Genomic DNA, 15,470 nt, shown 5'->3' on the forward strand with positions numbered 1-15,470 from the left:
TTTATTTGGAAACATGTAACCTTTTTCACCTCTTTTGAGTTTGCAGGTATGAAGATTAAAATGTGAAAAAGAGGTTGCCATTTCCTTGTTATCTGATAAATGGTTTTGTTGGAAAAACCTGACTTGCTTTTTATCACACCAAGAATTAAGAAATTACACACGTTACATTTGCCTAAATCCTGGAGGAACTATGAGATAGAAAAAAAACCATCATACACATATATTTTGGCAATGTCCAAAGGTGAATAGTTTTTGGGAGGTTGTATGGTATTTACATTCTACATATAGGCCTATCAAAATCATTTTATATATAATCGTTTTATATTTGGGAGATATTAGATGAGGCTTGAAAAGATGACAAATATTTATTTAAGATTTTACTAGTAACAAGTGAAAAGGCAATAACCTGGAAATGGTGGAAGACCCACCCAAGAGTGAAGATTGGTTCACTCTCAGAAAATAAGGTACATAATTATACCTTTAGGGGTACAATGGCTTGTCACTGGGGCTGTACCCACGGGTACAAATTTGTACCCTTGTTATTTGTACCTTAAGAGACCAGTTTTGTACCTTTTGGTGACAATTTTGTACCTTTATTTAACAGTACAAAAATTGACCCTTCAAAAGGGTACAAAATAGCTTTGACAGCATACAATCATTGACTATAATGAGCTATATATATTTTACACACACACATGCTGAATTAAAATCAGAATTTATTAAATCCTTTTCATTTTCACATTTTACAACATTTCATTTGAAACACATTTTTAAACATTCCATATGAGTCCATCTTGCCGGGTGTTAAAAATTAACACTGAAGCAGTGTTAAAGTTAATGAGATAATTGATTGATGATTGAGTGATGAATGACAATTAGTGGTGACACCTGATGTTAATAAACAGAATCACTGAAGAAACAACGAGAAAAAGAGAGAGACACAACAACTACAACTGACTTCCAGCCATTAAACATTATTACACTTATTATTCATTTGATTTCTGTTATACATCAACAAAAGTTCTTACTGAGAATTAACAGATGTTTAGATGTTAAAGTTTTAATGAAAGTTTAGTTTGAAGTCACCATGATGGTGAAAAGCATTTCCTTTAGCTGGGCTCTTGACTCTATTTATTAACCTTAATTTATCTCTGGCTGCTCCAACTTTGTGTTTTCCAAATATTAACAGAGGTTAGAGAAATGAAAAGACTCATATATATACACTTTGGCTGCAAATGCAAATCTTTGAGAATAAATGGAGGAAATGGTTAACAACTTCCTCTGTGGTTTAGATTATTGCATTTGTAAATGTATAAAAATGTTTACTGGTATAATGTACAACATGTTATACTGGCAACCTTTGTTATACCTTTTTTTCCCTCTCTTTCTCTGTTATGTAAGTTGGTCTTCTGTTCTCAAAAAATAAGTATTAAAAAATAAGCTCATTATAAAACCATTTAAATATAGTTTAAATACTGCTTGGAGTAATAATACATTCAGTGTTTCAGTCATACAGCAAGTGAATTCTAATTCAAATGCTTTTGTCGACAACATCTGTGTCTGGCAGTTACTGGCAGCTGTCCTGGTGTTTTCAGGTTGTTGTGGAAATTTTAAATTTTCATATGCTTTTTACCTGTATTCTTGTGAAATATGATGCTTATGGAACATGATATGATGTTGGCTTAAGTGGTAATGTTTAACATAGTGTTAACATAGATGTTGGAAATAGAAAGAGCAAGATATGGTATGGGGAAATGCAAGATGTATGTTTAAAAACATGTCTGTGCTAACTATGTGTGGAAAGTTACAGCCACTAAGGGATGATCCAAATATGGTAAAAGGACAGAGGCTTCGGCCTTGGAGGTTAGAGATATAAAAGTGACGGGAAGCTTTCGTTCTTTGTCTTACACTCTGCAGCTACTTGTGTTTCTGTATGACCTGTCTGACCTTTCTTGCAAGAAATAAAAGCTTTAAAGACAATTGGACGTGTTTGTCTCTTATGCAGTAGAGTCGGAGTTGATTTTTGCCACAACAAGGTCTTCTGTGATTTCCCATTAGCTGCATGAGGCCAACACTCAGATCCCAGGATTCTGACTGGGCAGTGCCGGGTCATGTGACAGGATGGAATTCCATTCGCAGGGTTTTTGGAGTTTCCAAATTCCCCGTTCAGTCCTCCCTTGCTCTTCCGCACTTTCATTTATGGCTTTAGGCATTTTGTGACAATAGGCAATGGGATATCTTAAAAGTGGCGGTGTTATTGGTGTTCCTGCTGTTGCAAATATAACAAAAAAAGTGCACACATTAATTTAATGCATTATTAGTTGAGATATATATATATATATATATATATATATATATATATATATATATATATATATATATATATATATATATATATAAAATCAGTTGCATATGGTCCACATAAGCTGTGAATGCTCTGCATACCCAAGCTATTCATGGACTCTGCAATTAATATTAACGCTATAAATTACTATTAAAATCCTTGTTTGAGGTGCACCATAAAGCCTACATGATTAAATGTTAGTATTTCATATGTAACTGTCCATAGTTTATTTATTTGTCAAACAGTGGTAATTTTTTTTAAATCTGCCAGTTACGGAGACTTCTGGGTAAGCTGCTTTTGCATCTTCACTCTTTTGTTATGGATCGTCATCATTGTCCCACGTTCTCATTGGTTTACTGGCCTATGGAGGATTTCATGGGCAGAATAAGCTGTGAGCAGATCGGCAACCTCTCACAGTTTCTCTTGAAGCCAATACGGAAGTGACTGCAATTCATCGACTGGCTAGGGACAGGCTCCAAAAGAGAACAGAATCTCATTGAGACCCATGTTAAAATACCCAAATTTACAGCAGAAAAAAAAATGTTTACAGTCTAGTACAAATTGTGGTTTTGGTCTATACAGCTAATTTTGCCCTTCATGACAACTCTGAGGGGGGTGAACTCATCTGTTTAAATTATATTAAGCATTAAAGTTTTGCATAATTAAGGGCGTGGCCACTTCACTGAAAGGTGGACTGCTGCTGCAGTCACTACAAGCCACTTCGTCTGTCTGTCACAGCTAATTCCAGCCGCTGAATTTGGCATCTCAAATACAAAATACAAAAATCTCTGCCCTGTTTGTGCTTTTTTCTGGATTATTTCATACAATTATTGAATAATATGATTTGCTGTGCGGTTAATGGTCGAGACAGATGCATCTGTGATGTGCACAAACGTGGAAGATAAACAGAACACACAGATCGTCTTGACATTGACGAAATGTTTTGTTTGTCAGATTTACTACAATGACAATGTCTCAAGACACCACAAACTTTGGACGCGAGCTCATTTGCTTGTGAGAGTCCGTATACAATCATATACAGTTTTACAATATATACGCTGCTGAGGTTGCATAATTTCTTGAAGAACAGTGATGGAGAGCAGATTGTTCAGAAGAAACCGCAGATTGACCTTTAGAACTTTCAAATGATTTATTTTATTTTAGATTGTATCTAAGATAGATAGATAGATATCTCCTTAGCCTCAGCTAACAGATCGCGTTAGGCGGGCATGGTATCAGCAACCAGGCATCTCAGTTCCAACCATGTCCCACCTCTTTGCCCATTTTCAGTTATCCGGGAGTGACGCGCGATGACGTGCTGCCAAGATGGCAACAGCTGCTTTTTTGCTTCAAATTGCTCTTCAGAAATCTATGGGTGACATCACTGACACTACAGTACATCCATATTTTTTTTACAGTCTATGATCGCTCGCCTAAGAGGAAAAATTAGCTGTTGCTGCCAGATCTAGATCACTGAAAATCACATTGGGGAAAAATCATAACTAAAACTATTTTCATAGTATTTAATTTTCTCCATAGAAAAATTTATTTTACAAAAACTTAAAATAAATTGTTTAAGACAGTCCTACTGTATCTATCAGAGGATGATAATCGATAGTCTGTGTGTTTGTTAAAGTCATCAGTTTGTATAATTTAAACTTATTTTAAATAATACTGATATTTTTATTTATTATAGCCTACTTATAATTACATTTTACTTTTTATTTATAATAGGCTGCTAATACTAATAATATTTTATTTTTCATTTTTCATTTAAAAAGTACTTCTGGCATGCATGGTGTTTCTTATTTGTCGTGTTTGATTTAAATCTGTGTCCTAAACTGATACGTTTAAAGCTGAAGTTTGTTGTTTCTGTGGCACCTAGCCGACTTACAAAAATACTGCATATTTTGTAAATGCACCTTTCGCTTGTCACACCTCCGTCGACTCTCAAACATCACAAAAGCTCTTACAGGTGCTTGGGAAGGTCTCAACAGGTAAATATGGGCTACTCTCAATAAAAGGTCCATACAGAAATACTTTTCACTGTGTTGCTATGTGTCATCATGAGTAAGCAACTGAAAAAAAGAGAACGCAAGCACCTTGCTTATTTGTTATAAGTAACTGCATCAGCCACATTTTTTACATGACGCACCACCAAGCATACTCTGTTAAAAAGTCACCGCTCTCCACTGATATATAGCCTAAATATATATACTGTATGTGAACATTAGCCTGAGACTTGCCTTAGAGAGCATTAAGAAAACTTTTTGATGCTTAACCTTAGTAAATTAGTTGATATTTAAAGTATATTTGCTAATAATACACTAATATTGTCTGTTATTAGTACCTCTTCCAGCAAGTCTGGAGGTTCTTGCCTTGCGCTGAATTTGGATTCAAGCAGCGCTGGATGACTTCACTTGAATTATTCACAGGTTTTAGTGTCAGTCTGCAAACATTGAAAACACATCAAATTAATAAGATTCAGGCTAACTTCTATGATATCATGTCACAAAAGCTCTTACAGACATCTCAACAGGTAGGCTAAATATTCCCACCCGTGAACTCGTACTAGATCGATGTACTCCCAGTTACATGCTCTGACGTCACATAGCCCGTGAAACAAGAATGCACCATTTTTCCTCCTCTGTTTCCCTCAAATAAGCAAGGAGTAAGCACATTTGGCGATAGAAATAATTGTAATGGAGCATAAGCCCCGTAAGGTCCGGCATGCTGATTTGTTTACACTCAGGCAGTTTGGCGTGACATGCTTGAAACGCTAAAAAAGTCATGAGTCGTGGTTTGAAGTTGTGACTTACGGGCTTAAAAACCTGCCTGGAATGCAGCTTAAGTATAAGCCTGTTAAAAACACTCTTGATATTTTAATTATGCAAAAATACAATATGTTTAATAAAATTAAGTTACATCACATGCATATATTAAGTCTTATCACATGCAGGTTAACAGACTTACATGATTTCTACGTTGTTACAGCGTGGTCTTATAGGGAAAATGGAGAACTCTTCAACAGTTTCCTTTCGGACATATTTCTTAGTCTCCATACACCAGCACCTGTCAGGTATTGTTTTAGGTTGAACTGTTGGGGAATAACATTGAAAGATTAACTTACAATCCATGATTCTGATAGATTGTAAGCTATTAATATATATTAATGCTGTCAATTGAATAAAAAATTAACTAATAAATCACACATTTTTCTGTAATCGTGATTAATCGCGATTAAAAACTTGTATTTAACTTTTATTGAAGTTGAAAGTTATCAAACACTTTACAGTCTTTACTTATAAATGAAAATTAGATTAATTCTTATTAAAGCTAAAATTTTCTCTGTTGTTGTTTGATTAACAATAATGACACATAACAGCAACTGATTTATAAGGCTGCTGTGACTTTAAGACCTGCCACTGCCGAACATGGCATGGATCTGACGCGCATCTAATTTTCTCAGTTCATTTAAGACATTATTTAACTAATTTAAGACTGCTCTTATGAGGATACTCGACAAGGCATTTGGCATTTTGGCATAATTCTACGCATATTGTTTGTTCTAGTGTGAAAGACGTATGTAACCCTCGTTTCCTAAAGGAGGGAACAGAGATGTTACGTCAGAGACTGACGAAATGGGGTCTCACCTGAGAGCCCAATCACCTTCGAGTGTTACAAAACGAGCCAATGATACGAAGAGTATCTTGGTCTGTGGAATTTGTATGCGCAAGCTCCGCCCCACAGTGTGGGTATATAAGGAGCAGAGTGAGCAACTCGCATTCAACTCTTCGCTGAGGAGCTGAGCCATGTGGCCAGGCCGTTCAGCGGTACAGCGAAGGTGGCAAGGGGATGTAAAGTCTCCGTTCCCTCCTTCAGGGAACGAGGGTTACATACATAACCTAGATGTCCCTTTCAGTCCGTCATGTTCGACGTTACATCAGAGACCAAAACGCCACAATAGCTGTCTTCCAGTGAAACGGTGATAGCATGTTGTCATGAGGCCAGCACCATACAAGGACCACACAAACATAGAATGCACTGGGTAGCATACTCCAACTGGAATATGCTAACAGGCTGCCTACTCGTGGAGGTCATACAAGAAGTCCACCAGCATAGCGGTGATAGGAATCTGAGGTACCCAACCCGCAGGGTGGAGTTACATGTCAGAGACGGCAAGTGGCTTGCCAAAGGAAGACACATGCTCCCAAGGAGACTTAATGTGGAATACACACGTGGGATTACCCAGAGAGGGGAATCACAACATATGGAGGCACCTAGTCTGACACAGGGGCTGACCGACAGGGCATGCATGTAAGTGTAGACATCAACAGTGCTGGAGGAACAGTGAAATACACCTGAGAAAAATAGTGCACACATCCAATCCGTAGAGTGGAATGACGCAGCAAGCGAATGACACCGAACAGATCCTGCTACTGGCCCGAAGGGGCGAGTATATGGGAGGATACAGACTCTACACCGAGATTATAAAATCTCGCAAATGTGTAACAATATCTGATAGCGAGGCGCCATGCGCCAAAGCCCAGGAGGAGGCTACACTCTTAGTCGAGTGAGCTCTCACCCCCAGGGGGCATGGCAAGTCTTGAGCCTGGTAAGCTAAGACAATAGCATTCACTATCCGGTGGGCTAACCTCTGCTTGGAGACAGCCTTCCTCTTCTGCTGGCCTCTGTAACAGACAAAGAGCTGGCCTGAGGTCCTGAAACACTGAGTTCTGTCTATGTAAGTGCGGAGAGCACGTACTGGACAAAGCAGCACCAGGGCTGGGTCTGCCTCCTTGGAGGCCTTGTAAGTTCACTACCTGATCCCTAAAAGGAGTGGTGGGAACTTTGGGCACGTACCAAGGCCGGGGTCTCAAGATAACGTGAGAGTCAGCCGGCCCGAATTCCAGGCACACTTCGTCAATGGAAAAAGCCTGTAGGTCCCCAACCCTCTTAACTGAAGCCAAAGCCGTCAGGGGCACAGTTTTCAATGATAAAAATTTCAGCTCGACTGAAAGCAAGGGTTCAAAGGGAGCTCTCTGAAAAGCGGATAGAATCACCGAGAGGTCCCAAGAGGGAACATGTGGAGGGCGAGGCGGATTAAGCCTCCCAGGTTGTGCTTCCCAAGGGACTTACCTTCAACAAGGTCATGGTGAGCTGCAATCGCAGTCACATAAACCTTAAGGGTGGAAGGAGACAGCCTTCGGTCCAACCCTTCCTGGAGAAAGGAAAGCACTGAGCTGATCAGATATTTCCACGGGTTCTCCTGACGAGAAGAACACCAAGTGACGAAGAGGTTCCACTTCAAAGCATACGCTTGTCTGGTAGACAAGGCTCTTGCCGAAGTGATGGTAGTTGCCACCTGAGGTGGTAAGGTACCTAAACATTCCGTGTCCCATCCAGGAACCACACATGTAGGTTCCAAAGATCGGGACCCGGGTGCCAGAGGGTGCCCCGTCTCTGAGAAAGAAGGTCCTTCCTATGAGGGATAGGCCAAGGAGGGGCTGTTGCGAAGAGTATCAGTTCAGAGAACCAGGTCCGGCGGGCCAATAAGGGGCGACCATGAGGACCTGCTCCTCGTCCTTCCTGATCTTGCACAGTGTCTGTGCAACTTGACATACCACTGAAGTCGGGGTCCTGTCCAGGAGTGTAAGTGAGCCAGTTAGCAGGAGGCAGACTAGGGTGTACGTTAAACAACATTACATACAAAACTACGAATTTTGAACGATCGCTAGAAAATATAAACATTAATTATTAATCATGATTACAGGTTGAGATTCAGAGGAGCAAGCTGGTCCAAAGAAATTGGGCATTGATCCATATTTTAAGACCAAGTGTTTTGTGAATCCTGCATTAAACTCCCTGGGGTTTGAGAAGCAGTCATCAGTAAAATGCCAGGAACACAACAAAAGATTGTATTGCTGTGATATTGTTGAAAAAGTGAATTTTTCTGTGAATATTGCGTCTGCGCACGCAATAAGTAGGCGGACAATATGCTAATGATTCATTGTGATGTCACGATGAAACGGCTTGGGATTCGTTTTACAAACGACTCGCTTAATTGACTCTGAGTCGACTCTTACTTTTGAGAGACAATAACTTTATAAACGGTGCACTTTCAGATTTTAAACTTTGCAGGATGTTTTCATTAACTTAGAGCTATGTTACACACTACATGAAAGGTAATTTTCAAAAATCCATAATAGGGGCACTTTAAAAAAGGGCACGAAAGAATAATAAAATGATCATGTGATTTGTGCCATATATTCCAAGTGTTTTGAAGGCATACAATAGGGTTTGGCAAGAAATGTAATTTTATCATTTAGCAAAAATCTGGACCTCGGCTGTTGCTCTCCTGTGTACATTCATGAGAAAGCATAAGAACATAGATTCACACAGCTCGTGTGATAAAAAAGATTTGTGAATAAATGTGCAGATGACGCTTACCTGAGGATGGCATAGCGCTGACAGTGTCACTGGCTTCACTCACTCCCACTATACCCACTATCCTGTAGCGGATCAAGTACTGCTTTCCAGACACCAGTCCAGTCAGAGTAAAGTCTTCATCAGTTGTGTTTATGAAAAGCCACCGATTTTTTTCTTGCTTGTACTCAACTCTGTACTTCACTGTTTCTCCGGTTGGAGATTTCTGCAGTTTCAGGGACACAGTGTTGGACTGGACACCCTTCACTATTGGTGGGGGCGGTTTGGTCACGGGCTGGAACTGTGTGTCCGTCAGTTTTCCTTTTTCATACAGATAGATGGAGGAGCCTTTATTAGAGGGATTGGAGATTACAGACATAATGAATCTGATTTTCTTTTCATTTTTATTGGCCTCTGAAAAACCTCTGAAATTAGATAAGTTATCTCTCATCTTTTTAATGACATCAGGATCATTGATCCACTTTCCTACAGACGCCACAGAAAACAAGGTCTCATTCTTATCAAGCTCTTTAAACTTGTCAGATTTCAGAAACTCCTTCAGGGCTGAAACATACAGGTCTTCATTCAGAGATGTGAAGGTAAAGCACACCACAACATCAATATCACGATCAAGTAGGATGGTGTTGAGACCGTCTGAGTTTTCAATTTTGATTCCCTCCAGTTTCTTGATGGAAAAACTCAAGATGTTAAGTTCAGACTTTGCATCATCTAACCACTGGTTAAGCTTGCCAGCATTAAAAGGGGATTCATAGTGAATCTTCAGGATGTCTTCTAGTGACTTCTCCTTCATTCCTTCTTCTCCTCGAATAGCAGGCAAGACCCTGCTGACAGCTTTCTGTAGGACTGTTTTGTAAGTTCTAAATGAATCCTGAAATGACAGTAGCCTTTCTTTGAGGTCACTGAAAACATTTACCAGAGTATTTTTTAAGAGGTCATTGGATGTTCTCTCTGCCTCAACCAGTACCTTCATTATATCTTCAGTTTTGGAAACCAGACTTGTGCTGATTTCTCTCACTAACTGAGCTGCTTTTGTATTCAGTAGATGAAGAGGATAAAGCCAGACTTTTACTGGAACTGCATTCTGTGGATTCTCCTTCAGCAGAGTGGGGAGCTGCTTGTACAAATCCAAGGCATCCATGTATGTGGTGGGGTTTTGCTCAAGATGGATGTCACCATGAAATGTGCAGGCAATATTCTCAGCTATTTTCTTATCATTATCTGTCATGTTTACAGATCCTTTTCCCTCAATAGAATATTCAGGGATATTCTTGACCATTACATTCAGTTCACCCTCAATATCCTGCTCTTTTTCCTCTTTTGAAAATGTCCGATCAAACACCATGAAGGCCTGAGCTCCATACAGTACAGCTGTGACCACATGAGTTGCAGTTTTCTGGTCAAATACCTCAGGGTAGGTGATATTACCCAGCTGAGTCATAGTGAGTTGTTCAAATCTTGTGGTCTCACGGTAATAAATTGTAACTCTGGACTGTTGGTTTGAGGATTTGGTGTCATGCAGGTACTTGGCAGATCCTCCCACCTCCACCAGCCCCCCCAAGAAACTGGCCTTCAGGGAAGCACTTATATCCATGAGACTGGACTTATCAGAGAGAGAGTCAGAGCTACTGAACTTCAAATCTGTCTGGGGCTTTGGATGGGTGTCCAAATCATTCTTCAATGATTTCTTATCCCACAGAGTAATACCTGAAATGAGAAGTTGCTTTAACAGTGACTGTATGTACAAGAAAGTGTTGTACGGTTAAACATGCAGGTTTTGTGGTGTTGTTACACAAGGATGAGTAAATAGGTGATTTAACAAATATGTAACGTTTTCAGTCTAATGAAGGAGATGAAATGCAAAGGCTTGATCAACGTACAGCGTATTTATTAAACAAAGTAAACTCGAACAGGTGTACAAATTAATAAAAAAGAATAGTATCCAACAAAGAGCAGGAAAATGAAACAAAGGAAACAGGTAGGAAAGAGAAACGACTAAAAGTCCTTGAAAGTGAAAGTAAAACACACTACACATGAAAATATGATGAAAAGGGGGAAAATTTGCCTTAGTTTTTTTTTTTATTATTATTATTTATTTATTTTAATTAAAGTACATCACCTGGAATGAAGGAATCCTTACGGCAGTCATAAAGCATACCAGGAAAAAGAGGTCTTCCCAGGGCTGCCACTTCAATGTGATCTATGTCCATGTCTGTAAATAACAAAGTAAAAAAAAAATAACATTACAATTAGAACATTTATCATAATGTCTTTCATATTGTTCATAATCATTATTTTTTGTAAAATAGCATATATATATCTTATGTTTTTAGCAACATGCACATAATCGTTGTAGGTTACACGTGAAATGATCATCTCTCCCTCTTTGCTACTATAGTATTAAATAAACATGAATGAACATCAGAAAGTATGTTGAAAGATACAGTACAACTTACCGAAATACGTATCATGTCATCAGTCATGTAATCAGTATTTCAACCGCAGAAAGATGTAAACAGCTTGTAAACAATGTTACGTATATAAGAATAGCCATTCAAAACTTGTTAGGTAGAAACATGAACTCTAGAGAGGAGAATTTTGCTAAATAAAATTAATATTGCATAATCATTGTATTTTTACTTAACCTGTTCTTTAATATAATGTGTTTGAATAAATAGGCTACATTGTGGATGCCACTTCATATCTGTCCATGTGTGTTCTGCATTGTTTCTGATTTTGAGGATGAATTTTATCCATTTTCTATAGGGAGTGTCCTAAAATTAATCATACCATACCTGTCAAAATTTTAAGCTAATCTTGAAGTATATACACTTTTTGTAGAAGTAAACTATAGCAGGGTGAATTTTAAAGAGGTAAATGGGATACCGTAGCATAATTTTCAACATGTTTTTGCATCTGACTAATGATATTTGTGTCTATTTTTTTTCTTCAAATGGTTTTCCACTGTCCCTTTCATATTAATGAGCTTTATAAAGCTGTCAATATACCTGTTCATATTGTTTTAAAGTTGCATCTCACCTGAAGTCTCTACATGTCCTTTGAATATTTTTTTTCTGGTGTCTTGAGCTGACAGTTCCTGTTTTTGAAGAAATGTTTCATAATTTTTCACAGAGAGAGAAAGAACTTTCACAAAAATGCAAACTTTTTTTTTATCCCCCATTCTTTTGAAGTACATCTGGCCATACTTCTGCATTTTGTCTGATTGAGTGCACTCGCCTGTGTATCTGGTGCAGCCAGGGTTGCCAGCCATAGATATGTAAATAAATATATGTATTTCAGCAGATCCATGTATGTGAAATGCACCACCATCTTGGAAGTATCAACAAGTCTGTTTGAATGAAAGTCAGAATAGAATATGCCTCAGTGCCCTTAATTAATTAGTTTTGTATGGGAACGTTCTTCCAGTAATGTTAACAGAGCATTCGTTCAAAGTTATCTAGTCTTTAACAACATTCCCAAAACTTTAGCACAAAAACATTGTTCATGCTTAGAATGTTTTTCTGAAACATTTTAGTTGGATGATCATCAAACTTTTTATAAACATTAATACTTTATAATACTTATAATACAAAATAATACATTAATACTAGCTGCAGATTTGCACTTGATGCAGATAGAAAATGGTATACAGTTGACACCACTGAAATTAATCAGACAATTTAATTAATATTTGCTTCTGTGGTGGTGTTGAATAATGCTATAGGGCTGCAGCTCTCTTGAATTGCTTTTGGCATAATTGTGCAACATGCAGAAAAAAAAGTCCTATGCTTTGTGTACCACACTAAAAACTACCACTGTAGTGTTATGACAGCATGAATGTGCTCCTGCAGGTGCCACTGTTCCAAAAAGTTTTAAAGCTGATAAATAAATTTACCTTGAGTTTTGATTGTCCCTGGTAAGACAAGTCTTCTGGTAATGTCTTCAGTTGAAGTCTGAAGCATGAATTGTAGTGAAATGTTCATTCCCATTTTTGAGGGAATGAGTCATTTTTTGGCCTGTGTTCTTGAATAACATCTGGTTATACTCACCGCCAGTTGGGGAACATACTTGATGTGCTGTTACTTCTGCATTTCTGGTGGATAATAGGCTGGGACCTATGTAAAATTATTACACATTATTATTGGACATTATGCAGCATATTAAAGGGACAGTTCATGAAACATTATTCTAATGTTATTCTAACATTATTTTAACATTATTCTAATCTTATTTTAACGTTATTCTAACATTATTCTAACGTTATTTTAACGTTCCCCTAACATTATTTTAACATTATTCTAACATTATTTTAACATTATTCGAGCGTTACTTTAACTTTACTTTAACATTATTCTAACATTATTTTAACATTATTCTAATCTTATTTTAACATTATTCTAACATTATTCTAAGGTTATTTTAACGTTCCCCTAACGTTATTTTAACATTATTCTAACGTTATTTTAACTTTATTTTAACATTATTCTAAAATTATTTTAACATTAATCTATCATAATTTTAACGTTCCCCTAATGTTATTTTAACATTCCCTTAACGTTATTCTAACATTCCCCTAACATTATTCTAACATTATTCTAACGTTATTTTAACAATTTTCTAACATTATTCTGTTAATATAACATTAATGTTATTTTAAAGTTTTTTTAACATTATTCTAATGTTATTTTAACGTTCTCCTAACGTTATTCTAACATTATTTTAATGTTATTTTAACATTATTTTAACAATTTTTCTAACATTATTCTTCTAACATTATTTTAATGTTATTTTAACATTATTTTAAAAATTTTTCTAACATTATTCTGTTAATATAATATTGCTCTAATGTTATTTTAAAGTTATTTTAACATTATTCTAAAGTTATTTTAACATTATTCTAACGTTATTTTAATGTTCCCCTAATGTTAGTTTAACATTATTCTAATGTTCCCCTAACGTTATTTTAACATTATTCTAACGTTATTTTAATGTTCCCCTAATGTTATTTTAACATTATTCTAACGTTCCCATAACGTTATTCTAACATTATTCTAACATTCTTTTAACATTATTCTATCATAATTTTAACGTTCCCGTTATTTTAACATTCCCTTAACTTTATTCTAACATTACCCAAACGTTACTCTAACATTATTCTAACATTATTTTAACAATTTTCTAACATTATTCTAACGTTAATTTAACATTATTCTATCATAATTTTGACGTTTCCCCAAATGTGATTTTAACGTTTCCTTGACGTTATTCCAACATTCCCCTAACGTTATTCTAACATTATTCTAACGTCATTTTAACAATTTTCTAACATTATTCTAATGTTAATTTAACATTATTCTGTTATTTTAATGTTATTTTAACATTATTCTAATGTTATTTTAACGTTATTCTAACATTATTTTAACGTTACCCTAATGTTATTTTAACGTTATGTTAACATTATTCTAATGTTATTTTAACGTTATTCTAATGTTATTTTAACTTTATTCTAAGGCAGTGGTTCCCAAACTGGGGTACGCGTACCCCTGGGTGTACGTGAGGTGACAAAAGGGGATACGTGAACACGTGAAATGCTGAGTAGTTCATTTAATAATATTAAAATAATATTAAAATAGAACATGTATTTCTAACTGCCAAAATGTCGTAAATCCAGTACATTTAATCAAATTATCTCATCATTTGCAGTCAAAAATTACTGTATCCACACAAGCAGCATGCATATGATAGATCTGCTTATGATAGATCCGCGATTTAATCTACTGCCTTAAATCGCGCTAAATTGCTGTCGTTCTCGACAGTGCACCTTTGTAAAAGTGGGGATTTAGCACTTACTCGCATGAAGAACAAATATAGACACAGATAATTAATTAATTTCGATTTAAGACTCAAACTTTCTCCGGTACAAAAACATACCTTGTGTGAGTTCTTGTATTTAATGATGATAACGAGCAAGAATGCAATTGTTCCCAAATATCCACATGACTGCAAACGTGACATTATTATACATCAGGTCAAAAAACAAAACGTACATTTTAAACACAGTACTGCCAATATTTACTCTATTTTGCAATGAAATAATAACGAAAACCACAGCACAACTACAACACACTTCTGTGTTTCGCGAACAATTCTGCAGCTTTGAACGAATTGTGAGAGTCGATACAATTATTCATTCACAGCCACTTGCTTCGTTACTAAATGAATGACTCGATGACTCACTCAAAAAAACAGTGACTTGCTGCCACCTACTGGCGGTTTTAGTTTAATATTTAAAAGTTTTACTTAGTTTTACCATCATTGCATATTTCTCTATTGAACATTTTTATTTAAAACATTATTTATTTTATAAAGTTATTCATAAAGGTAAAAAAAATGCACTGGAAAATCAATTTGGGGCAGTGATGCGCGGGTCAATGTATAAACAACCCGCGCCCGACCGACGTTTTCAACTAACCCGCCCGCAACTCGGACCGCAAAAAAAGGAAAATATTGTAGCCTACCCGACCCGCTTCCTGACCCGCATTTTTTTTAAAGTAGTAAATGCTCATTGTAGCGTCATTGGGCCATAGACGTAAGAACCCCCCATCAGCCTCCCTGGCCAATAATATCCATTAATCCAGCCTGTGGAGGAGAGAAATGTTTCAGGACCTGACGTGGTGCCCTC

At 36.7% G+C, this 15,470-nt stretch overlaps 1 protein-coding gene across 4 annotated transcripts; it reads right to left on the reverse strand.

The window, feature by feature from the left end:
- Window positions 1-730: 730 nt before the first annotated feature.
- LOC137032116 (cytolytic toxin-alpha-like) lies at window positions 731-12,905 on the reverse strand. 4 transcript variants are annotated; one of them, XM_067403682.1, is made up of 9 exons: window positions 12,838-12,905; window positions 12,684-12,741; window positions 12,026-12,137; window positions 11,828-11,885; window positions 10,908-11,000; window positions 8,795-10,495; window positions 5,318-5,441; window positions 4,695-4,793; window positions 731-2,269 (listed from the first exon to the last, which is right to left on the reverse strand). In XM_067403682.1, the coding sequence occupies exons 3-9, from the start codon at window positions 12,116-12,118 to the stop codon at window positions 2,206-2,208; spliced, it is 2,232 nt and encodes a 743-aa protein (XP_067259783.1). In that variant the 5' UTR covers window positions 12,119-12,137; window positions 12,684-12,741; window positions 12,838-12,905; the 3' UTR covers window positions 731-2,205. The 4 variants fall into 4 exon arrangements, with proteins under 4 accessions (XP_067259783.1, XP_067259784.1, XP_067259782.1 ...); XM_067403683.1 differs by lacking the exon at window positions 12,838-12,905 and having other exon boundaries at window positions 12,684-12,789; XM_067403681.1 differs by lacking the exon at window positions 12,838-12,905 and having other exon boundaries at window positions 11,828-12,137; window positions 12,684-12,740.
- Between the last annotated feature and the right edge of the window lie 2,565 nt (window positions 12,906-15,470).

Source organism: Chanodichthys erythropterus, chromosome 12, assembly GCF_024489055.1.
Source record: "Chanodichthys erythropterus isolate Z2021 chromosome 12, ASM2448905v1, whole genome shotgun sequence".
Taxonomy (NCBI): domain Eukaryota; kingdom Metazoa; phylum Chordata; class Actinopteri; order Cypriniformes; family Xenocyprididae; genus Chanodichthys; species Chanodichthys erythropterus.

Excerpts from the sequence above, each read along its gene's own strand:
- LOC137032116 (XM_067403681.1), bottom strand. The coding sequence starts at position 12,059 with ATGGCTGGCAACCCTGGCTGCACCAGATACACAGGCGAGTGCACTCAA. Across the intron at positions 4,794-5,317 it reads TGTAACAACGTAGAAATCAT|ACTGACACTAAAACCTGTGA; the intron begins GTAAGTCTGTTA and ends CAATGTTTGCAG. Across the intron at positions 2,270-4,694 it reads CTCCAGACTTGCTGGAAGAG|CAGGAACACCAATAACACCG; the intron begins GTACTAATAACA and ends TATTTGCAACAG.